Source organism: Vanessa cardui, chromosome 25 (genome assembly GCF_905220365.1).
Source record: "Vanessa cardui chromosome 25, ilVanCard2.1, whole genome shotgun sequence".
In the NCBI taxonomy this organism is placed as follows: domain Eukaryota; kingdom Metazoa; phylum Arthropoda; class Insecta; order Lepidoptera; family Nymphalidae; genus Vanessa; species Vanessa cardui.
The window spans coordinates 7,895,458-7,921,583 of NC_061147.1; the positions used below are offsets into that span (position 1 = coordinate 7,895,458).

A 26,126-nucleotide genomic window follows, 5' to 3' on the forward strand; every position below is an offset into this window, starting at 1 on the left:
AAACTAAATACGTCGAAACGTCATCAGGAGTGCCTAGATAGTTAAAATCAGCTCTACTTGGCGCTGAAAGAAACCATGATGAAGTGAATGAAATGAATGAATGCATGGGTTAGATGAAGATCTACCACACATCTACAATTATATATGAAACAGCGTGGTATAAGATATAAGTAGTTGCTTTCAATTCTTAACAAGAAAAGAAGGTCCGATAGTAAAAAGGTCAGTTGGTATCCAATTTGCTACAAATTTCCCAATTATCTTATATACAAGCGTTATTGTCGCGGCGTTTCTCACGACGACAATAATCTGCTTCGTTCAAGGGCAGCCTAATAGTTGAAACGGTGCATTATGGATAACGATGTGTATGACGGCGCAATCTTTACTCAGAAAGGATTGTGATAAGGCGTCAGAGTTATCGCACCGTGATGTAACGGCATTCCGCGCCGCTGACAGAAAAGGTCGCGTTATAATTACGCGGTGTTAACGTAATTAGGCTTTATCGTGTCTAAACTTAGCCCAGGTTAGATACTCCCAAACATTGATCATGATAATTTTTAAAATTCGAAATAATTTGAATTTTGTTCCAATGTAAGAGAAAATCCAAGAAGGTTTCATATCTGAGATCGTGTCTTGTCGTGTTTCTTATTTCAAATTTAGAAATAAGGTAAACTTGCACCTCTTAATAGTAAATAAGTTTTCACAACTAGACATTCGTACTCTAAGAAGTGTTAACGATTTCTTACACCGTCAATAAGCCGTGTACGACCTTTCTACCTGTAATTACACCAGCTAAACAATCTTACAAACCGGCACCCAGAATAACTGATTTGAATATAAATCGTCCATTTCATAAACCACATTTGGGCACATATTGAATTAATCTATACAAATACTAGCGGCCTGCCCTGGCTTCGCACGGGTGAACGTAATTTTTTTTATATTTTTACCTTTTATTTATAATTTTTTTGTTGCTTTATTTTCGATATAAATAACAATTGTCGTTCATTTCAAAATATTTAAAACTTTAATAAATTTTATACCTCAACCTTCCTTATGATTCTTTCTGCCTATGGTGAAAATCTCATGAAATTCCGTTCAGTAGTTCTGGAGTTTTTCGAGAGCATACAGACTGACGGCCAGGGGACTTTGCTTTATATGTAGGGATTATGAATACGAAAGTGACCCTGTCTGTCTGTTGCTAACGGCTAAACAAGTGAACCGTATTTAATGAGATTTTACGAAGTCAGCTTGAACTCCAAGGATGGACAACACTAAAACGAGCATAATCGCGGGCGACAACGTGTATTAAACTGAAACAATCGATATCGATATCTTAATTATCTATTAACTGAACGCACTATTCCATAATCAATTGATAATATACGTTTAAGGATAAGTGGTTCCAGAGATATAACAGTTCTGTAAATTCTATAAAACGAACAGCGTTTTTAACTGTTATAATATTTATTTTAGAAGAAAATAATTGTGAAACATAATGTTTTCTAAGAATAAAGGAGCAAATAAAACGCTCGTATACGTGACCGGAGGACTCGTTCGACAACGTTTACCTAAAATACTTGGAAATTATAAATAATTAACTACCTATACACTGATACTCGCGCCGTATTGATGAGACATTAGCTCGTAGTCTTATATTTCATTTAAACTAACATATCATTTCTCATTTAATTGCTTAGATTATATTTTATATAAAGTAAAAGTAAAGTAACAGCCTGTAAATTTCCCACTGCTGGGATAAGGCCTCCTCTTCCATAAAGGAGAGGGTTTGGAACATATCCCACCACGCTGTTCCAATGCGAGTGGAATGCACATGTGGCAGAATTTCGATGAAATTAGACACATGCAGATTTCCTCACGAAGTTTTCCTTCTACGCCGAGCTCGAGAAACACAAATTAAGCAGATATATATATATAGTGGTGCTTGCCTGGATTTGAACTGCACGCTATCATCGGTTAAGATGCACGCGTTCCATCTGTAATACCACCCATCTCAGCTCTTATATATAACTGGTTAAAACTGAGAATTTATCTTTGAGTTTTGTAAAATTATAGACGAATGTCTACCCCTTATAATCCCCCTAATAATCCTGTCAAATTTCAGGTTTGTAGGTTATACTTTCTGAGATTAGGTGATGCTTTAGGTTTTATACATATGTACTACGTTTCAAAACGATACCTTATATGGTATAGTTTTGAACTGTCGTCCGTAACAAATGATTTAGAGTTTATAGTCTATCTGGCGACATATTTTGTAAGACATGTAAGAGTTCATATTTGTGTGTGAAAACGCAAGCGAACTCAATTTTCTGACTCTCATAATCCAAATGACCGAAAAATCTGACATAACCAGAAGAATGTAACTGTAGATCTTGTCACAGTTTACTCTCGAGGCGACTGCGTGTAAACATTTCTCCAAAACTATATAGCTGATACTGATAATCTCTCTATAAAAAATCCAAAAAGTTTGTATTACTCCGCCCGTGGTTTAAATCCAATACATAGATATACCTTATTCGTTTGCCACAAAACCAACGAAACAGTCAGAAGAATGTCAATATTACCGTGAAACATACATACAATAAAATAAAAAAAATATATTATTTATCTTTCTTTATATGTTGTAACTGTAACGTGATAGTTATATTATTGAGCAATTGCTCGAAACTTAATTGGTGTACGTTTTGTTAGCCGACTTTTTTTAATTCATTTATTGTAGGCTGACGTACAAATTTACCTTGCCCTATGGTATGTGGTATCTTTTTGTCTTTAACATAATCGGTACAATAGTCGCAATTTATTACAGAATCAGATGTGCTAAGATAGTCACAATTCAAACCGAAACATATCATCAGAAATACTTTGTATCGCCGTTGTTTGCTGTTGTTTGTCGGCGGTAAAATAATATTAATAGCAAGATAAAATATCTTTTAGCGATAACATGCTCACGGTCCGAGTTGTGGCTTGCGGTAATGCGGCTAGCGCTAGGTAAACGCCGCAGCCTAGACTCCTAGCGGTGACGTAACACCCGCGAGACCCAATTGTTATTTCATGAATGAAATTGAATTAAAACCAATTCCCGAGCGGTCGCAAATTGACAGGATAAAACGTTTGAAATCGACGCACACGTGGACTTGGTCTCATTGCTCGAGATTGCATATTTACATCGAGATTGAAATTTATTTACACGACGCTGATAGATTTTCATAGACATATTGTAATAAAACGATGTCAATAAATTATATGTAGGGAAAAATATATCGAGTTAACAACCAACAGTCCCTGTTAAAAATACCTATAGAAATATTTTGTGTTAATATATGCTGTGAAAAGTAAAAAATATTTATCGTATCGTACGGAACCCTTCGTGCACAAGTCCGACTCGAACACGAAGGATTCCGTAAAATTATCTATAAAAATGACAAAAAAACACGTTTGTTGTATTGGAGTCCCTTCAATATTCAAAATATTCTGTCGTTTTTAGTGTTTATTGTAAAAGCGCTAATAGAAAAACATCATCTGCGAAAATTTCAACTATATAAAAATTCATGAGCTATACAGGCTGATGACAGACAGCGGAGTTTTAGTAAAAGGTGTCTCTTCTTAACTTACAGGTACGGAACCCTGATAATATTATATGGTGCACCGCCCACTCGCCAGTTACTCTTCCACTAAACAACAGTACCTTTAATTTATATGTTCCGATTTTGAATGATGAATGTGCCAGTGTAATTACAAACTCTAGGGACGTAAGATCTTATAAGGATCGTTGGCGGCGCATTTAAGATGCATGTAGTAGTTTATACTTCATACATTGCCAATATCCGTCAACTGATTAGGTGGATCAATAGCTTATATGTTTTCCAAAAATAAATGTCTATCATTGAAGGTATAGATAACTTAATTAAGATGTTAACGAGAGCCAAAATGATCCTGTGTTTAGATCGCGTGCATCTTAACCGATGATTAACGGTTCAAGCCCAAGTGTTTAATTCATCTCGTACTCGGGAGTTGAGGGAAAACATGATCAAGGAATCTGCATATGTGCGTGACGTGTGTATCCACCAACTCGCACTGTAGTGAAATAAACGCCAAACGTTCCATAGGAGTCCATTTTATCATAGTCCATTTTCCATGGATGAGCCAGAAATATACATATGCTATCAGTGGTGCTTTAACTTAATATATTCAATGTGTAGTATATGAATGAATAAATCACACTATTTATCACGGCTTAACGTACGAAAACTAATCAAATATATAAGTTTGTTTTCAATAGCATCCGCACTGGTAGAGTCGGAATAAGGTCTTAAAACTTTTTCTTTCATACGAGAAAACAGAGCATAGATGTGGTTGGATATAGAGGTAGAGGACGACCAAATAAACGATGTATGGAGTGTGTGAAAGACGATATGTTTAGGAAGAATGTTACTTGTGAGATGACGTCCGACAGAGAAGTATGGAAGGAGACATGCTGCGCCGACCCCAAATAAAATTGGTATAAGGGCAGGAGAATGATGATGACGAGGAACCTACCCACAATTAAATATCAATTCTTCTTATGAGTTACAATTCTAGAATATCATGTAATAATTAACGACGATTGAATAATATAAACAGATACAGAAACATGTATTCAAGTGTCAATTGCGCAAGAGTGCAAATAAAAAAAAATGTCTGCAGTGTACATAATGCGGCAATGTGTAATGTGCAAAGTGTTGAGAAAAAAAAAAGAAATAACAGAGCTTTCGAGTGGACATAGGCAAATGCCAAACGACGCTCCACTTCAACTCAGCTGGACATTTTAGTATTACCCAAGTATCTGCAATGTCACAAGGTTATATCAACGATTTTACTTCACAAAAAATATCGAGAATAACCAGTTTATACACAAACTAGCTGTCCATCCCAGCTTCACACTGGTGGACATAAGTCTTATTTTGTATTTATATTTTTTTGTTGATTTTTTCCGACGTGATTAACAATTGTCGTTCTATTTCAACTTACTCAAAAATCTTAATAAATTGTATACCTAAACTTTTTTTATGAATCCGTCTTGAAATTCTGGTCAGTAGTATTGGAGTTCCTCGCAAACATACAGACAGACGTGGCCGTGACATTGTTTTATAATATGTTATACTACACTAGTAGATACAAAGTCTCGCGTACCAAATACCGAAACATTAAGCTTAATCTTTAATCTAATTAGTCGAAAATTCAACCTTATTTATTAAGACATGCTCCGTTTCAGAATTTCGAAATACCGTCCTGTGATTGGTTGAAAATTTAATCACGTGTTGTGTTTTTTATGCTTTTGTTTAGTCGGAACGAAAATGAATTACATTCAAAATTAAGTTTAAGAGATACAGCTGTTAATGGTAGCAACCAAGTAATGGACCGAATAGTATTTTATATATTCAGTAATCGAAATTGTAGCTCTACATTATAACAGCTTTAGAACGGTCTTTTTTACGGGTACATATTATCAACAAAGAAAATGCTATTATATTGTATATACCCTATAGCATTTGGCATGAACAGTTCTGGAGATCACGTATACATACAAATAAACAAATTTCAAAATATTACTATATACATATTAACTGGTCCGCACTCGTTAATCGTAACAGCTCCGCCCCCGTGGGTCACAGTGTGATATTTTATAACCTTTCGATAAATGAGCTATCTAACAAAATATGTTTTTTTTAACATATAACTGGTATTCCTGAGACAAGTACGTTTAGGCAAATAAACCATCTTTTCATCTTAATAATCCTAGTGATTTTAAGGACCTTTGAGAGGCAAAAACTAGGGCTGATAAATTAAGCCGAACCCAACAGTGTTACGGACTATAGCTTAACTTATAAGGGATACTTTATTTACTTTTTTATTTGCTTCCAAGCATTAGATCTATAGTTTAAACATTCTGCTCGTACGTGTATATTTTGCATTGGCAAAGACGTAAAAAAAATTATCGCATTCTCAATAAAACTTTACGTTAAACATACAAGTCTGTATATCGAAAACAAATATGTATAAGAACGAATGTTTACTATTAAATGTATGGCATATTGTTGTCTGGTCGTGATTTTAGCGTTCGTTTACATAGTTAAATAAATAAATGTTTTGTCATGTAATTATACTTTATATATACAAACATATTGTCTTATATGACGTGTTCAATTTAACGACATATCAGGTTATATCAAATAGACTCAATCAATAGCGCTCGGTCTGATTTAAAACATTTAAATATATTATTTCAATCGATGTAAAAAATATATATTATACGTCCAGATCTTTCCTTATCGTCAGTACAAGAATCCAATAGGTAACCTTACGTGACTTCATTATGGTTCTGCGGAGGTTTACATCTCAAAATAATATTCTGTGATAGAACTTGCTAGACACCAGTGGATGACTAACAGCCACTTATCAAACACGAATATTCCGTTTTGCTGTATTTCGGCTTAAAGTATAAAGTAACTTTTACTTCGTACAAATTTACCTCACATTCTGGAACCAACATTACTTAAATCGTCTTCTTCATAAATATCAATGAAAAATGAACACCCTAATTCGAACGTATATTTATTATGATGCTGTACGGTATCAGAAGTTTTTATCTCAACTGTTATCTCTGAAACTTTTCAAGTTTACAAGATAAAAATCATAACATATCTACGTGATCCACTTCAAATTTATCTTGATCAACCAAAAATAAAATGATCATTCAACTTTACCACAAAAATATAAACAATTAATTATTGACATACCTCTTATCAACGCAAACCGTGATAGTCAAAGATGGCAGCTGTAAAACAAGTGCACTTGAGAAAAACCAAGAGCTCTTGACCTAACTTTTAGCCCTTATTTGAATAAAATTTAAAATAAGTCCACGGTAACCCTAGCTAGCGTCATGAGTTTAATGTGATACGATTATTACTGTCAGGTGACCTGTAATGACCAATTGACCCAGACATATCTGAAGCATTATGATTCTCTAATTGAATGAAATTGCATCTTAATCTATCTATACATATCTATCTATATATCTCTCCACCTACATATAATGGCTGACTAAGATACTGATATAACTAAACTAACGAATTAAGCAGCATACATAAAGTATATAGAAGATGATTTGGACAAGGTATAAGTTTAAACTTTTATACAATTAACTGCATTTCGCATAAATATGGACTTAAAGGAACTAGCGTATTTTTAAGTTCTTGGACCTAATACTGCGGCATAAAAATTGCATCGTATACTATTACTGTAAAGAGCAGTTCGTATATCTCTGGATTAAAGTAAGCTCAACTAATCCTATAAATATCGAACTTCACATTATGATAGTTTCAAGACAAGAAATAAGTTACATAACGTTTACTTATTATGTACAAAGATATTTTAAAGAAATTAATTCGATCAATCTATATTAATATTTTAAATGTAAAAGTAACTTTGTCTGTCTATCTGTCGCTCTTGCACGAGCAAACCGCTGAACCGAATTTGATGAAATTTGGTAAGCAAACTTGAACTCCAAGAAAGGTTATATAGGCTACTTTTTTGCCTAAAACATGACAAACGACACCTACAACGCGAACGAAGCAGGTGACAGGAGCAATTGCTTAATAAAAGCGAAAAAGCTGTTTATACGTTTTCTTGATATATCACACGTCTTAAAACATTACTAGGTAGGTTAATTACATCAAGAAGTAGTGAACTAAAAAAAAGTTGAAATACGTTAAAAGATAATTAGTTATTAAGTTAGGTTTTGTTCAAATCAACTTCGGACTCCGTTTTAAATCTTTATCTGTGGTGATAAAACAATTTCGGGCATTGACCATTTATCAGATACAAAATGAATGTCTTTTATCAAACATTAATAACATTATGTGATAGTTATATCAATCGATAAAACGTACGATAAAGATGTAAATTCGTCGAGACGACGAACGTCATCTCGTGACCGAGGCATCGAAATAGTGAACGATCGTAAAACAAAAAAAGTATGAAGAAATTTTTTGGTTGAGCAAAAACGTTCACAAATAAACATTCAAATTCTTACTATAATAAAAGTTTTAGATTTTTTTTCTTGTAAATTAGATTATTGGAATATCTCTCGGACCTCAATTTACGTATATAATAACTTTTCTATCAGTTAGGCTATACGTACAAGTTATTGAAAAGGAACGTTATAATTTCATATATAAATAGATATACAGAATACAACATTGGTACATACGAAGAATACCGATATGGAATCCAATAATACGATTAAAAAATAGGTCAATTAAAGTTTTCTATTTCAATTTAAAATGCTTGCAACAACTTAAATTTTCACACTGGACTAATGTCACTGCAAATTGCCGAGAACCAGTGCCAAGAATATAATATTTCCTAACTTGACCTAGCTAACGAATTAACGGCAAATTTCGTCGATATCTGATACAGCTTTAAGCTTAATTATATTAACATAATACCCATATATCGACTATTTGAACATCGAAATACAATACACTCATACGATTTTAAAAGATGGCGCTCAGCTCTTTAACTTAACGGTTTCAGAATTAATTAAATATATAATAAATATGTAAATGCATATAATGGTGTATCACACTGTACCAATGAATTACATTTTCGTAATTTATTTCGTGAATAAGCTGATGGTGATGCTTGTATCATTAAACTAGAATAATACTATAGAATCATTTACGAACACAACTATATTGAACGACAATTAATAATGCAAATCAATACATTTCTGCGATTTCAAAGCACTGTGTAGATTTAACACGTAATTTATTTTATGTTATCAAAGAAACTTTGAGGAAAAATATATTGTGTAAGTTTCGTATTCCAAATTCGCTTTTGTAAATCCTCGCGTCACTAGTCGATCTTTTCGGACGGCATATAAAAGCGATCGGACGGATTCAGATCGTATGTTCGCTATCTCCCATCTTAATGTCTCCGGAGTGCTCTTAAGTATGTTTTATCTAAATCGGTAGAATTATATATTATATGCATAAGTAAAACGGCGCGCAATTCGTCAGTTACACTTACAACGTAACAATATAGGATACATGTATTTTCATTTCTATGATAATAATTAAAACTAAATTCGACTATGATCGATCATGATATAATGTGATTAAGTAAAAACGTTTGATTTTTCAAACAATCGTAACACAAGTAAATCGCAAAGTATATCAGACGCAACAACAATATTAAATGCATTGGATCTTTCTTGGTTTCCTAAGCCAATGGGATTTTATATAAGAATGCTGAATAAATAATTCATTTATGTACTAAAATGATACGTAATATCTTTTGTTCTAAGGACTGTGTAAATAACATTTTTGCATACAATATGCTTAAATATAAAGACAAAATTGATATCTTTCGATGTTATACACTCGACTCTATTTGTGACATTTTATCTGGGCGCATTATAATTTATAGTATCTATGATAAATTACAAAATGCTACAAATAGTATGATAAATATAGTTTGGTTTCACTCACCTGTCCATATCGTGAGGATGCCAAATGCACGTTCCTGTTCTTCAAGGAGAAATCAGGCCTCTTCCCCAGGCCATAGTTACTTTTATTCTGTGATATAAATTTCTTTGGCCTATCCAATCGCTCGGTCGAACCCGCCTCCGCTTCATCATCACGCTTCGAAGTCGACGGTATGCCTCGGTACGCGCCCCTCGTTCCTCTGATGGTCTTCTCGGGGCTCTTGTCCTGTTTCCGTGTAATGAGGTTGTCTTTCCTCTGCTTGTTGCTGCGTAAAGACACGTTGGACGCCATATTGTCCATAATTCTCCATCAAGTCACAATATCAAAAACGAGTACACTCAATATTCATTGTGATTACTTTAATCTCATTAATTAATAACTAACGAACGATAAAATAATTGAATAAATAAATAATCACCAAATTCATCACAATCTCAGTATTTCGTTAATAAATTCATTTCCTTTACAATAATTTTATACAATGATATAGGATATAATGAATAACTAGGAATATGATTACAATTGATTAAGCTATTTATTAATTAATATAAAATAAATAAATAACTAATTCCGTCTTTTTTTCTCTCTCTCAGCGTTGGCATCCTTCACTAGCTATCGCTCATACCCTAAACTAACCAAAATATATATTTATTCTAAAATATAAACAGTCTTGAGGGAAATTTGGAAAGTTATTGCAGGATTGGTATATTTTATGATGTTATCTGAAACAAACAAAATACATTGTCATTAATATTAAAAATTATATAAAGTGAGTCGAGACGGGTCTCAACTCAGAGACGTTTCTAAGCTTCTATTTACAATCTTATAATAATCGGTGTAGGAAATCATTGTGAGCAAACCAGCAAGTGTTTGTTTAAAGTTGATTGTGGATATGCTTAAAGCTATCTTCTTAAGTGATCTACACTTAGCCCGACAGTGTGACATATTGAGCTCTTTCTTCTTAATAAGAAAAATTATATAATAATTTCAAAAAGTCAATCAACTAATATAATATTTAGTTGATTGACTGAAGTAATTATAATTTATAATATTATATAGTGTTAGTCAAAAGATTCCCTTTTAACATTCCTTACTTTTTAGAGAAAATATTTATAATTCGAAATATTACAGGGCTAACACAAAATATGATTTATTCACTTTAAATGTAAAGAACAATAATGATATTCTTCACATTTTTTAACAATAACTGGCCTCTGAAAAAAACAATTCACAATAAAGTGTGAAAAAAAATTAAAAATATCTGTCCTTTCAAATTTGGTGCATAATTACATAAGACTTTATTATACCTTTTTGTCTCATACAGGTTTTAAAGCAGCAATGTTCTCTCTGACACTTGCAATAAATGTTATAAATCAAATCACTATCAGACATATTCAACATACATATGTAATCTAGGAGATGGCTGTTTATTTCTGTGAAGATGCAATGCAGATCAATTAAATGATAACAAGCCTACATAGACCTATTTACTTTCTGTATTGTGTATTTATGACTCACAGTATTTAGAATATAAGTATACAGTTATTGTAATGATAAGAGTCAGAGGATACACAAGATTTGAAACTATATTTAGATATCAATTAGTTGACAGATGTGAAACATTTATATGAATTTTATGATAGAAATTGGTATGACATGATAAAAATGTATAGAGTGGTTGTAAATGATAGCAATTTAGCTATGGACCAGTTGTCCAAACTGGTTTACAAGCCAAGAGACTATTTTTAGTGAGATTTCAAAGCGATTTATATATATTTATTACACAAAAACACATGTTGCATCGTTTTTTCGGTTTAAATTATACCTTTAGGCACCTGACACATCTCCAGGGTCATAAATATTTCGATAGTCCCGGGAGGTCAACACTCTACTTTCGTCGCGAATGTAATAACAAAACACTGAGCTTATGACACACAATTAACTAAAACTAGGTGCCGGCAACGAGATATGAAAACCGAGAAAACACGACGGAAAGTATTGCAGATATTACGTCTGATCCACATCAAATTTCTGACCATTCCACTCGCGTATATTAATGATTTATTTAACGGTGCTCTTAAATCTGCATGCATTGGCCGTTTTATTATAATACGAATGGCGCATAGCTAAATCAAGCTGAATAAATAGAGTAAAAATTGCAATGACAGTCCGTCAATTTCACAAAGCATGTATTTTTGGGTAAATGCGAACGTTTTGTACCTTAGGATCCGCATCGTTGAATACGTGTATCGTTTTATCGACTCATAAACGTTACATTAGCTAAATTGATATTCGATTCTATAAATACTTACAAATAAAAATCTGGAATCACACCATTGTTTTTTCTTCTGCACAATCAGTAAATCAGTGTTGCTAGTTTTCAAAAAAATAGGACGAAAAAGTGGGTCATCGATCTTGTTTTAAATTTTCTTTTTCACTTTCACTATTTTATTTGGCTTTAAGCAAAAACAATATTCCTTCTATAATATAAGTACACTTTTCGATGTCAAACAAATTATTTTGTCTTATTAGAAATATGTTACCCCATGGTTTAATTAATTAAGATTAATTTAAGATATATAAATATATTTTATAACCTGCATTTTATTTATTTTTATGGCAATAATGAAATGTCATTCCTACTTATTTTACGCAGAGTTTATCGAATACGAAAACTTTTTAATAAATTTAAAACAAGTTAAACTATTTTAACTTTTGCTCGTTATTTACTTATATAAACAAAGTATATGTGTATAATTTTGAATATTGCATATTTTAAAACTGAAATATAATTTGACATATATATTTCAGTTTAGAAATTTAAAATTTGCGAATCATGATTGTATTTGCCTCATTTTTAAATAGTATTTGAATGTCCTATCTTATAACTTTCGATATTATTCTAGTCATTTAAAATTTCTTTTGTATTATTTTACAAAATTTATGCTAACACAAATATAATGATTTACTTATGACATTTCCGAAATCTCATTTTAGAACTGAAAATTGTGATGTCGATTGTGTACATGGCAAATTTGTAATTTGTAAGATTTTTGTGTAAAACATGAAGTGAAAAACTAATAAGAATTTACATTCAAAACATGGCATTTGTCAGTGCTGTTACCGGCGATGACTCCACGAAGAAATTCATGGACGTCTTACAAAATGACTTTAAAACTCTTAGCTTAGAAACCAAGAAAAAACATCCACAGATAAGAGAGGTATTATTCTTACAATTGACTAACAATAAACATTTAAAATATAGTTTTTTTACATTAAATACAATATATATAAATAGATCTTAATAATGAGTTTTATATTTGACACTTGGAGACTTTAAAATGTTACTTTTTTTAAAGTCATAATTGTACATATTTATAAGTACATAAACAGTAGGAAAATAATATAATTTCGACTTTATTCTAGGCGTGTGATGAGGCTATAGAGAAATTGGCACTAGCATCAAATAATCCACAAGCCTCTCTATATGGGGTGGTGAATCAAATACTATATCCTTTGGTTCAAGGATGTGAATCAAAGGATGTGAAAATTATAAAGGTAATTACTATATTTCCTTAGAGAAATCTAATATGATATGTATTCTTTAGTCATTGATTTGTTTTAGTTTTTGGCATATTTAAAAGTACAATCAGATCAATCAAATCATTATAGTTAAAATCAGGGGTTGCCCTAAATTTTTTGATTACTCATAGAGAGACACAAAGAGTAAAAGTAGAGTATTAACAAATATTTGTTATAAGAATATTGAGAAATAAAAGGTTGAATAAATCACTATTTGTAAAATCAAAAAATTATCACTTAAAATGTATAACTTTTATTTGCAATTAACACAGTATTTGTTTAGTTGTTTTATTGTATACAAATGTCGCAATCTATTTATATCAATTTATAAAATTATGTATATGTCGGCGCGGAGCCACGAATTTAAGAAAAACACGTGTCCAGAAATGATTATTTTAATAATTTAAAACTGTTTCATTGTTAAATGAATAATTTTTAGTGAATTTTGAAATGTTAAATTACTCTGAAATATTTTAATGTTTGTAAACAACTGTTATCTTGAGTGAATAAGTCTACCCACCTATTTTTGTTATAAAAGATCAAGCGCCCGCCGGTATCGACAGACTTGGTCGAGCCGTCGGAGCGATCGGACCGTCTCATATTGGAATAAATCAGAGAGGATTATTTCCTGAGTTTTATTTCATACCACCGAAGATGGTTAAAGACCGAAACCCTGACACTCGTGACGTCAGCTATGCTGACGTCATGTTTTTTTTAAAAACGCGCTCGGACATGCCTACTACGTTATCAGAAGCGGGATTGGAACAAGCTCCGATCTCTGCTACGTCCTCATCAGCTTCGGTTCCACCTGTCACATAAGGATCGCTACAAGACAGAACCATATTGCGAATTGATAAGAAGATCTCTAAGCACTTCACACTAACTGCCTGGTACATCTACGAGCAACTTCGGTGTAATGGGGCCCATCTAAGTGGGAGGACCGCAAACCACGGATCCAGTAAATCATTCATCAGCTCCAAGGCCGATTAATGCGGGAGTACCCACTTCGTCAACACTTAAGGCGGCTACTTCTTACAATTAAGAATAATACGCTACAAGGGCATCCTCATTTGCCATGCTGTTCATATGTGTGGAACATCTTAATTGAAAACTCAACAAGTGATCCACATGGATATCACGGAGATCATGGATATCATGGGGAAATGAGACACTAAGATAAACAACACGTCAGGAAACAGCCGAGCAAATGGCCAAGTGGGAAGAATTATTACTACCCTCAAAAACGAGTTAATAAAAATGAAGAACTATGAGACCGAACAGTGCATCTAGTATATGGAGTTGCACCACTCACTTATTACACAAAGAAAACATTGCATACCACCTGAACTTCTTAAACCTGATCGATATCAATAACCAAACAGAGGACATAACGAATTAATCTTGTGCGGAATAGAACAGTCGTCGCTTCTACTCTCAGAAATAACATTAATTATTTTCAGCATAAACATTAAAGAGTCCACGTAACCACCATTACTTGATGTGATTAATTAATTGTGTTTTTCGAGATTTACAGGATTCATAAGAATAACATCGCATCGCATCGCGAAGGTGGTCGGCAGAGGGCGCTCGTGATCAGCTTCGTCGTGCACCGCAGCCGGTCGACCAAGAAATGCGACTGGTGCAGAGCACGCACCATCCCGCAGAATGGCATTAATAACACAACTACAGCAACGAATGACTTGTTCGAAATATAACAGTCATCTTTTGTATTCTCATAAAACTAAAATTAATTATTTTCAACATAAAGATTAAGAGTCCACGTAACCATTATTACTTGATATGACTAATTAAGTGTGCCTTTCGAGATTTACAGGTTTCATAAAAATTACGACAGCGGAGAAGGTGGTCGACAGAGGGCGCTCGTGATCAGCTTCGTCGTGCACCGCAACCGGGCGACCAAGAAATGCGACCGGTGCAGAGCACGCACCGTCCCGCAGAATGGCCGTGACAGCGGGGGTTGCCATCCATATCACGAGCTGGTCAGTCAGTCGGACTGGTCAACATCGACGAGAACTAATCATCACATTAAAACTGTGAGGCAAAATTTACTTATCTTACCTCTTAAAATCTAAAAAGAAAAAAAAAAGCAATAACGAAAAGAAAAAACAAAAAAAAAAATTATGAATATTAATTACCATTGAGATTCCTCATGCAACCATAACTAGACACGTACACTCCGGTTTAAGAGTGATACCTCTAAGCTAACCACGTGTTACCCTCGTACTACCCACGGATCCTTGATGTATCCAAAGTGAACCATGAGATACCGTTGGGAGGCGTTGTGGAGCCGTGGTAGCCATGTATATACCATAATCTGGAGAGTGATACCTCTGAGCTAACCACGTGTTACCCTCGAGCTACCCACGGATCCTTGATGTATCCACAGAGAACCATGAGATACCGTAGGGAGACCTTGTGGACCGTGGTATAGACATGTATACACCACAGATCTACGAGAACTTTTAACAGTTATTATGACACAGTTATGAGCATAGTATGCGTAAAATCTTTCCATATTTATTACAATAAAGGTGCATGAGAGATTTCTTTGTGTACTGTTTTACAAAACAATTATCAAAGGCCAACATGATGTGTTGCTTACAGATACCTGCTTCAAAAATATTTTTGATTCACAGATTTCCAATCGCACAACTTAGGCAGGTGCAGAGCGCGCACCGCCTGTCAGAATGGCCGTGTCGGCGCGGAGCCACGAATTTAAGAAAAACACGTGTCCAGAAATGATTATTTTAATAATTTAAAACTGTTTCATTGTTAAATGAATAATTTTTAGTGAATTTTGAAATGTTAAATTACTCTGAAATATTTTAATGTTTGTAAACAACTGTTATCTTGAGTGAATAAGTCTACCCACCTATTTTTGTTATAAAAGATCAAGCGCCCGCCGGTATCGACAGACTTGGTCGAGCCGTCGGAGCGATCGGACCGTCTCATATTGGAATAAATCAGAGAGGATTATTTCCTGAGTTTTATTTCATACCACCGAAGATGGTTAAAGACCGAAACCCTGACACTCGTGACGTCAGCTATGCTGACGTCATGTTTTTTTTAAAAACGCGCTCGGACATGCCTACTACGTTATATATTTTTAAAAGATTCATTTTAGTTTGCAACTTTATTATCATTCAAAATATTTTATCAAAAGTGTGTAGTTTTAGAACAGTAATTGAGTTTTAAGTATTGTTATGGTGATAATTTTTTTTTTAAATAAAATGTATATAAATGACTGGTCATTATTACAGTTCTGCCTTGGCACAATCCAACGTCTAATAGCTCAACAGGGGATTGATGCGAAGGGTGCTCGTCATGTCGTAGATTGCCTGTACAATCTTGGACAGGCGGCTATGCTGGAGTTAAAACTTCTGCAGACGGCTGCCTTATTAATGACAACATCTGATCTGGTTCACGGTGACACATTAGCTAGGGTAAGTTATATTTATGTAGAGATCATTCTGAATAAGTTAATTGTAGAAAGTTATTTTTACAATTGGATCATGTTGTGCATAAATATACTTTTTTACATAATACTAGGCAATGCTTTAAACTTTGTCTTTGACATATTACAAAAAAAAATATAAAAATTCAAAAATTTATGGTTGAGAGTTCAAAATTGGATTGGTAGACTTCAGCCACCTTAGGTTATTTTACAGGCAGGCTTTTACTATATTGGGTTTAAATTTTCATATATTTTTTTGTCGTTAGATGTATGATTATCTTTAATAATATTTTTGCCTAATGCTAGCTTAATCAGAAACCTTGTTACAATTTTGTTATACAGGTACTTGATCATTAAGTTGTTAGGGATTTACTTCAATGATTCCATGAATTGTGATAAGAAGCAGCTGTTCAATAATATCAGTGTACTTAACATAAACATTTTTGTGAGGTTATATATTAGAGGTCATTATGAAATTGATAGGTATATATTTGTTTTAGTGTTTACCTAATAACACCTAAAACAAAAAATATATATTTCTGTCTCGGTTGTTGGTTTCACGAGTCGAACTGCTAGGAAACTAAATACTTGCTTTTGATTGGTCGATGCACGCCACAAGCAATAAACTAAATTAATCTGGAATAAAAAACAATCCTAAGCAATTATTTGCATTTTCAAGGTCACGTGTTTTAACCAATAAGGGTAATTTCCTTTGAGAGCTCGATTTGTGGAATGGAATTTAGTATGTTCATGTTACTTTAAGTCGATATGGCCCAGTGGTTAGAACACGTGCATCTTAACCGATGATTGCGGGTTCAAACCCAGGCAAGCACTGCTGATTCATGTGATTAATTTGTCTTTATAATTCATCTCGTACTCAGTGGTGAAGGAAAACATCGTGAGGAAACCTGCATGTGACAAATTTCTTAGAAATTCATCCACATGTGTTCCACCAACCCGCATTGGAACAGCGTGGTGGAATACGTTCCAAACCTTCTCCTCAAAGGGAGAGGAGGCCTTTAGCCCAGCAGTGGGAATTTACAGTTGTTGTGTTGGTTTACAGACAATGGTGATGTGTATACGAATGGTGTCGCCCAGTGAGACACGAGACGTGAGTACGAGTCACGCGGCCGCAGCCACCGTGCGGCAGCTCGTGGCTCTCGTGTTTGAGCGGGCGTTGGCAGAGGCCAATGGTAATGCTATTAGATAATTGAATAAAGTTCTTATTTCAAACTTAAATGTTATAATTTTGAAACATTGTCAAAGTAAAATATTATTGTATTCTCATATGATATTGTTTTAAGTTGTCCACTGAAAAGCGATTTACTTATTCTTATAGCTCATCTATATTATGCGCTACAAAATATTCTCTATTAATACAAATCAATTTTACTTACATCTACCAAAGTTTTATAGCCAAAGTTTCGATAGTATTTTCACCAACATATAATTATAACCACAGATTATGTATATTTCGACCAATGATATCATGTCTAGTCAAGGTCAAAGTTGTTTGTTTCTTCTTCACGAATCGATTATTGTTCATACACGTTACACACTACGTCTCGTTTAAACAGGTACCCTGAAAGTGAATCCAGCTGATGTCAGAATGCAAGCTAATAATAAAGCACCGAAGGACCTTAAGCCGTGTGCAGTGGATGCATACCTTATATTACAAGTACGTTAATAATTATTGTTATACAACTTTCATATATACTTCTACCATTCCACCCGCCCCTGCGTGGCATGGGTGCAATACTGATACTAAATATATAAATGAATAATTTGTGTAATGTTATTTCTATTGCAGGATATTATTCAGCTAATCAATGGAGACTCAGCGCATTGGCTTGTCGGTATATCGGATGTACCAAAGACGTTCGGATTGGAACTGCTAGATACAGTCTTAACCGATTTCTCAGATGTATTTTTTAAGGTACACTTTTCTATTAAATGATTTATAATTGTCTATCTTTCATCTTCAAAAATAAATGTGATTTCGAAATGATAAAATGTTTTTGCAGATCTCCGAGTTCCGGTTCCTGTTAAAGGAACATGTGTGCGCGTTAATTATAAGGCTGTTTTCGCCCAATGTTAAATATAGGTAAGTAATGTAGTTAGAAAGTTAACAACGATAATATCTAATGCCTACCTAGTAATGTCTTGGTTTAAAAGATGTTTTCCGCTTAACGTAAAAGTTCAGAATTATTTCACTACACTGATCCAGTGCTGGTTTTTAAACACACGATTTGAAGATGTTTCACTGAAATCCCAAGCAATAGATAAATTGTAAATAAAAATAAAGCACATAAGAAAACTCAATAGCAGTGCACGTGCTCTATCCCCTGGACCACATGTCGACACTATGTGTATACAAGTGTCAAGGCTGGCTAGTAATGTGCGCGTGGCTTTGAAATAATCATAAGATGAAAAAAAAAAATATTTTGACCGCTCTATATCTTACCAACTCTACACGGCAGCCAAAGAAAGACCTCATTACATTACATTTATTTTATTATTGGTCACATCTCGACACTATGTGTATACAAGTGTCAAGGCTGGCTAGTAATGTGCGCGTGGCTTAGGGCGGCGTTCCCGTCGCCGCACATCCCGGGCGCGGCGGGCGCGGCGGCGGCGGCGGGCGCGCCCGAGCGGCCGCACTTCCCCGTCACCATGCGCCTGCTGCGACTCGTGTCCGTCATCGTGCACAAGTACCACGACGTGCTGGTGAGTGCGGGCGGGCGTGCGGGCGTGCGTGCGTGCGTGCGTGCGGGCGTGCACGCACGTAGTGTACATAACAATTATTGTGTCTTTCTTACATGGACACGAATATACCGCTTACAAATTGATTTAATTTTTTTATATAATATATTTTTGTATCATTGTAAATGTACGTGAATACCCACTTGATGTAAATATTTTATTGTATCGAATATAATAGATGTCACATTGTGTCTACACTGTCTTGTAATTAAAGATTGCCATTTGGAATGTCTGCTAACTAAATATCTGACGCAGGTGACGGAATGTGAGATTTTCCTGTCGTTGACAATCAAGTTCCTGGACCCGGACAAACCGCTGTGGCAGCGCGCCCTAGCGCTTGAAGTGTTACATCGGATCACTGTTCATCCAGGTGTGTTTTTTATTTATAATATCATATAATATCATCACTCTCCTTCGAAGCTATAAAAAGACTGGATTGAATAAAAAAGCATTTAACATACATTTTATTTTCTAAAACGACAATCAAATAAACTGTTCTTATTGATTGATTTTAAAATTAAAGAAGTGTCCCGACCCGACTTATACATTTTTTACTCCAATTTTAGTTAAAAAAATTGTAAGTAACAATATTTGTATGGATGTTTCCTGTGCAAGTAAAATAAGATAAATCATTCAGGAGTAAATGGCTAAGCAAATAAAATCTAAAACGAAATGTTCTTGTTTCAGATTTGCTCAAAGCGTTCTGCGAGTGTTACGACATGAAGCCGCACGCCACAAACATATTCCAAGACATCGTGAACGCGCTCGGCGCCTACGTGCAGAGCCTCTTCGTGGCCTCGCAGGTCAATACGCCAGCTGGTAAGTTTCCCAAAGAGAGTAAATTTTACTTTTAGTAACACTGTCCACATAAATCTTTGTATAAGTATTATGGTTTCAACAAAATTTGTGATCCTCGACGTTGAAAAAATTTAGAGACTTGCATAGTGCAAAGCGAGTCCTTTTTTTAAAAAAATCTTTATTTGAAAAGAGGCTTTAGTCGCTGAGCGACTATGTCAGCTCCATCGTTCTAATTTACAAATCACTAACTTCTTACCTTAATTAATTTGATTATCATAGAGTACACACTAATGGCCAATTTGGATGAAGGATTAGACAAAATCAAATTACATAACCCAACATCATGTAAACTAATATCAAATTCTAATTCTAATGCATCATTATTTATTTTTGACAGCTAACCATAAATTACCAATCTAGAAATATTTTATGAAATCGATTGAAAATTGTGTCACTAATTCCAAACTTTCTTGAACTGTAAAAAATAAAATGAACGAATGGACAGAGTATAGTGATTATTATCACAATTATCTTTTACTTACTAGTATCCTTGTACAAATGTTTTAACTTTGCCGCTCTCAAGTTCGTATAGATTTTAAGAAAGTCGTTCTAATATAACGTAATCGCTAGTTGGAAAATTTCGTTTCTAACATATTTGGTGTTAAGGTTAGTTGGTATTAAGACTATTAAGTTTATGTTACAAAATATCTCAAATTTCGTTAGGTTTTTATTACGTACCTAAAATTGATAATGTTTGAAATAATGATAAAATGAAAAAAATATATATTTTGACCGCTCTACATCTTACCAACTCTACACGGAACCCAAGAAAGACCTCATTAGATTACATTTAATTAATGTATTTTACTATTGGTCATTTCTAATTGCGACTTAATTACGAGGATAAAAACGCCCCATCGTATCAAGTTGCGTGATCTCCAAATCGACGTCATCTATGTCGGGCGTCAACTCTCGGTACTTGTAGTCTTGGTCGTCGTCTAGGGGATCCGGCGCAGGGCCTTTGGCACTTTCCCGTTTAATGTCTTCATCCACCTCGGGGTCATAATCTGCGTCTATATCTCGTCTCCCTGAATTTGCTACAAGTTTTAAGTGATTATTATTTAGAAATGCAATGATATATCTATCTAGATATTTCATTGCATTTCTACTATCTAGACAGATATTTCACTCCAAAGAAGCCTTTTTAGTATGTTGCTGGGCTGAGGATAATGAAAGTCACTAACTGGTTCACGATTTATTCACAAGACGGTACAATCATACGGACTGTGACGCACATGATAGACACTCCGTCTTACATATACAATGCTTCGACTTTTATACATGATATATGCAAATGAATATGAGATAAACAGATGTGAAATATTTTAGTCATAGAATATATAACTTTACTAACTGTTTACTTTAATACTTATGTGCATATACGGCACAAGTAAATACTAAAAAGGCTTCTTTGATATATATATGTATTATCGTAATATTATTTTTCTTTGTAATATGTTGTTAAATTTATACATTGATACTTATACTTATAAATTAACATAGAGGTTATATCTGTATTTCGGTTCGATCTCCATGATAGTACAAATAGTGTAGCACATTATTTGATAGACATTTTTATACTATAAATATAGTGATAACTCAACTGAATAAATTAAAAAAAAAGAAACGTGTGAATTAAATTTAAAATATCGTATGCTCTGTGTGTGTTTGCATATCATTGTTATTTAACTATTTATATGTTTGCTTTACTTTGTTATATGTGCAATATAACCTTCTATTTTTTCTATGGTTGTTGGGAAGAGATTTCCCATTGACATTATTTAAATGAATACGTAAGTTAAAAGTATTCACCCCAGCTCTTAGATCGCAAGTATGTGGACAGACTTTGCGTATCGTTAGCCAAGATCTCGGTGTAAAGGTTCACGAGCGGCTTGCAGCGCTTCATGCAGCGCTCGTAGCTGACGAAACGGTTCGACCGCCATTCCGGTGGACAGCCGTAACGCTCACTGGAAATGTATATTTTAAAATAACATCTATTATAGATGTGAGTAACTTTGTCTGTCTGTTTGTCTCTCTTTCACTCACCAAACTGCGGAACCAAAATGAAGGACATTTGAACTGCACGAAGGACATTTTTTTGCCCAACCCAACAACAACAACAGCCTGTAAATTCCCACTGCTGGGATAAAGGGCTCCTCTGCCTTTGAGGAGAAGGTTTGGAACATATTCCACCACGCTGTTCCAATGCGGGTAGAATACACATGTGGCAGAATTTCAATGCAATTTGTTCAAATGCAATTCGATGTTTTCCTCCACTGAGCACGAGATGAATTATAAAGACAAATTAAGCAAATGAATCAGCGGTGCTTGCCTGGGTTTGAACCCGCAATCATTGGTTAAGATGCACACTTTCTAACCACTGGGCCATCTCGTCAAATGACAACTAAATCTCTAAAACGCGAACGAAGTCGCGGGCAACGGCATTTATACGTATAAAGACATGCGAACCAAAAATTTTCATTGATAACTTACGTGCAGTTTTGCAATTGGAATACGAAAGTCCACACTGGTATTACGGGTTCGATGCACATTCCGGGCGTATAACGTCTCGTGCATCGAATACAGTTGTGTAGTCTGGACTTCCGAGGACTTGTTGTTTGAGCTGTAGAGATAAACAAAACTTAAGCATAACATTACTAAAGTTATTCATTTCGGGATATTTACCATGTCTTTTATTTTTATTCGGTGGAGCTCGATATTTCGACATTATCTACGAATGTCTTGTTCACGAGACTCTTGATTCTCGATTCGACATATAATAACAATGACCATGTTAATTTAAAATCTTATTAAGTATAACATCTTAGAATTTGACATATTATTAACTTTTTCACTTATATTTAAATAATATACGCTTGTGGTATCGCATTTTAAGAGTTGATCGTAAATGTTAGGTATTGAAAAGTAGCCTATGAGACTAAAGCTCGGTTTGGCCCCGAAAGCCTGAAAGGAAATCTTCGAAATTAATTGGTATTCATTCATCATTACCTTGCAATAATTTTAAGAAGATGCATGTTGTTATCACATAATATACGCTAAATCTTATTTCATACTTCATATTAATTACTTACCATGGCCTTACAGATTTAATGACCTTAGAGACTTGTGTTTTTTTTATTTATTTAATTGAAAATTATCAATGAAAATAGTTCAGTTATGTTAGAATATAATTATCTTATTCGAATTCCAATGAACCCGAGGTTCTGGGTTCAAATACTTTAAAAAAAAATATTATTGTAGTTATATTATATAATTGTTGCGCCGTGTCTAAGAAAGGGTAAGCTGATGGTACGGATGGTCTATCCGTCGTCACCGTGTCGTGTCAGATTTTTCATCTAGTCGGTTAATAAAGTGAGGAAATTGAGTGCGTCTAAATTAGCCCACACACTTGAGCACTATAATATGCCCTGAGTCAACTACTCAGGACATATTACAGTGCATAGGCTAGTCTCCCGTGGGATTGATCGCCGTAGGGAAATTGGTCACGACTACATCATCAAAGGAATGCAAACTGTCCCATTTTTCATTAAAGACCAAACAACCTCTTAGAGGTTACATAACAGAACATACGTATGTATATACTTTGGATGTATTCAAGAAACATTTGCATGCAATACTCTTTAGTCGATTAATTTGATACTTTTTTAATATTGTTATTTACAGGGACTTAAAACGTTACTCATAACATAATTAGTAACGATATAATAACGTTATAATGGTATCGTTACCTCAGCATACATATCGTTTTCAATATTTTTTATATCGTTTTAAAAATAACAGAACGAAATGATGACAGGCAATATAACGTTAATATAACGATAAAAAGGCGACGTTGCCAAACTTATTATCTTCCAAAAGTGCGCGAATACGCGCGACGCTAGGATCTCATTGGCCTATTAGATAGCTCAGGCTAGGTTCGTGAATCAAGCTGGCAACGTTTTAATGCATGGACATTTCTTAACAATAAAGACATAAACCGTTTGCGAAGTATTACTATATATCTAATAATATCGTAATACTATAATCAATTACTAATATTATCGTAATCTATAATTTGTTAGTTCAATTTGACACTATAACATTATATTATAATATTTTTTTAGATAAAACTCACGACACTTTCTTATGTTTTTAGTGTTGAATTTTCTAATTAAATTGTCCTTTATAATTGAATATACGTTAATTTTCCCTATGTTATCATATATGTATTTATCCATTGTATTTTATAACTCAATTTAAAAGACAGAATTTTGTTTACACGGGGTTCACAGTTGCTTAGTAAAATAACTAAAAATTAAAAAGTAATATCTTTCTTCAATTTTCCTTTAACTAATTTTGTTTTAAGTAATTCTTAGTTGGTTATTGAAAACATGTAAGTGTAATAAAACTGAATGTTACGTTACATTAGGTAACTACTTTATTTATAATTATCGATAAATTATTTAAAATCCACTAAAATTGTGTTTATTAAAAATAATAAAAATAAAATTAGCTGCCTAGCTTTCGTCTTTTATTTATTTTAATCCCGAGCATTGGTTGATCAGTTAATAATGAAAATAATAATATAATAATTTATAAAATAAAGTATTGCTCCTAATTGATTCGAATCGATTACAGTGTCTAGCTTACATTATTTCTGTGTCCGTTAACTCTATTTTATTTGTTTGGTAATTTTTCAACTCATTTAAAAAATTTAGTATTTTGATGTAGCATCTTGTTCTCATACATGGATTCATATATTTGAGCTCTTCAGTTAGTAATTGGACAAAGTATTCATTTCTTCTATCGTCACATATGTGCGTAGTACAACATTCAGGCTTAAATATTTGGAGAACAAAGAATAAAACACATTGAAACGTGTTTTTTTCTTATTTTTCTCTTCTGTATTGGATCTCGTAGGCCGTACCAACGATGGGGATATTGGGCGATTATTTGCTTCCGGGTCCATTCTATCAGGAGAAATACTTCGCTTCATTCCTAAATTTCAAAAGACATAGATATGTCAGTTAATTCTCATCCTGCAGAACTATGTACGTTTATAGAAATTATATAATTAAATAGAATAAAAGCTCTATAAAACCAATTGGACCTTAGACGTTAAATATGCTACTTCCTACTGCAACTATTATTTTGTTCGGTCAAAAGTTTTGTTTTTATTATTTAGTTTAGAATAACATACAAGTATATTTTTTTTTCTTTTTCATGCTTTCTGATTAGTTCAATTATAACAACTAGTGTTCGTCTTGCGTTTTCTTTCAATTTAGTATTAAATATTTGTATTGCTATGGTACCTATATTTGAATCAGATATTTGAAAAATAGTTTGCAAAAGAAATATTAATAAGGTATCAATACGTTATATAACATTAGGATCGCGCGGAACTAATTAACGTTAATAAGTAATCGCGAGCGATTTTTTATTAAGTAAAGTTATCAAGTTGGCTTAGTTAACTGCTTCCAATATTATATCAATCTGCGGATCCGTTTATTAAGGATAGGTGTTTGAAATTACCCCCTAACAAAATATTTATTTACGAAAAACTTCTATCTCTATTAAAAAAAATAGACATATAGGATATTGAAAACGGTTGTTAACTACGTAACGCATATAGCTAAAGATTTTATTATAATTTAAAAAAATTACAAAAGATTTATAAATTATTTTAAATAAACTCAGAGCTGGTCACTAGTTACTTAAGTCAAATCTTGTCTCAGTTAAATTGCTGCGCTGACGATCACAAAAGGTACGCTATTGCTTTAGACACGACGCTCGATAAAAAATACGAAAAAGAGAGTAAACAGCATTGAGTAAAAGAGATGGCATAGAACAATAAATAATAACGTTATTATTTTTTATAACGATATTTTAGAAACGTTTAATTT

At 33.6% G+C, this 26,126-nt stretch overlaps 2 protein-coding genes across 6 annotated transcripts in view; one reads left to right on the forward strand and one right to left on the reverse strand.

The window, feature by feature from the left end:
• Positions 1 to 11,934, reverse strand: part of LOC124540482 (serine/threonine-protein kinase WNK1-like) — a 39,968-nt gene extending 28,034 nt beyond the window's left edge. For 3 of the 5 annotated variants that reach the window (XM_047118092.1, XM_047118090.1, XM_047118087.1), the window contains exons 1-2: positions 11,766 to 11,883; positions 9,549 to 10,267 (exon numbers count right to left, since the gene is read on the reverse strand). In XM_047118092.1, coding sequence (XP_046974048.1) covers positions 9,549 to 9,845 — 297 coding nt within the window. In that variant the 5' untranslated portion in view covers positions 9,846 to 10,267; positions 11,766 to 11,883. Of the gene's footprint in view, positions 1 to 9,548; positions 10,268 to 11,370; positions 11,615 to 11,765 lie in introns of those variants that run through there. The other 2 variants (XM_047118088.1, XM_047118089.1) reach the window with 2 other exon arrangements.
• Positions 11,935 to 12,529: 595 nt separating this feature from the next.
• Positions 12,530 to 26,126, forward strand: part of LOC124540385 (protein MON2 homolog) — a 41,446-nt gene continuing 27,849 nt past the window's right edge. The window contains exons 1-10 of the mRNA XM_047117886.1: positions 12,530 to 12,766; positions 12,972 to 13,103; positions 16,409 to 16,591; positions 17,666 to 17,795; positions 18,180 to 18,280; positions 18,413 to 18,538; positions 18,627 to 18,706; positions 19,188 to 19,329; positions 19,621 to 19,735; positions 20,053 to 20,184. Coding sequence (XP_046973842.1) covers positions 12,647 to 12,766; positions 12,972 to 13,103; positions 16,409 to 16,591; positions 17,666 to 17,795; positions 18,180 to 18,280; positions 18,413 to 18,538; positions 18,627 to 18,706; positions 19,188 to 19,329; positions 19,621 to 19,735; positions 20,053 to 20,184 — 1,261 coding nt within the window. The 5' untranslated portion in view covers positions 12,530 to 12,646. The remainder of the gene's footprint in view (positions 12,767 to 12,971; positions 13,104 to 16,408; positions 16,592 to 17,665; positions 17,796 to 18,179; positions 18,281 to 18,412; positions 18,539 to 18,626; positions 18,707 to 19,187; positions 19,330 to 19,620; positions 19,736 to 20,052; positions 20,185 to 26,126) is intronic.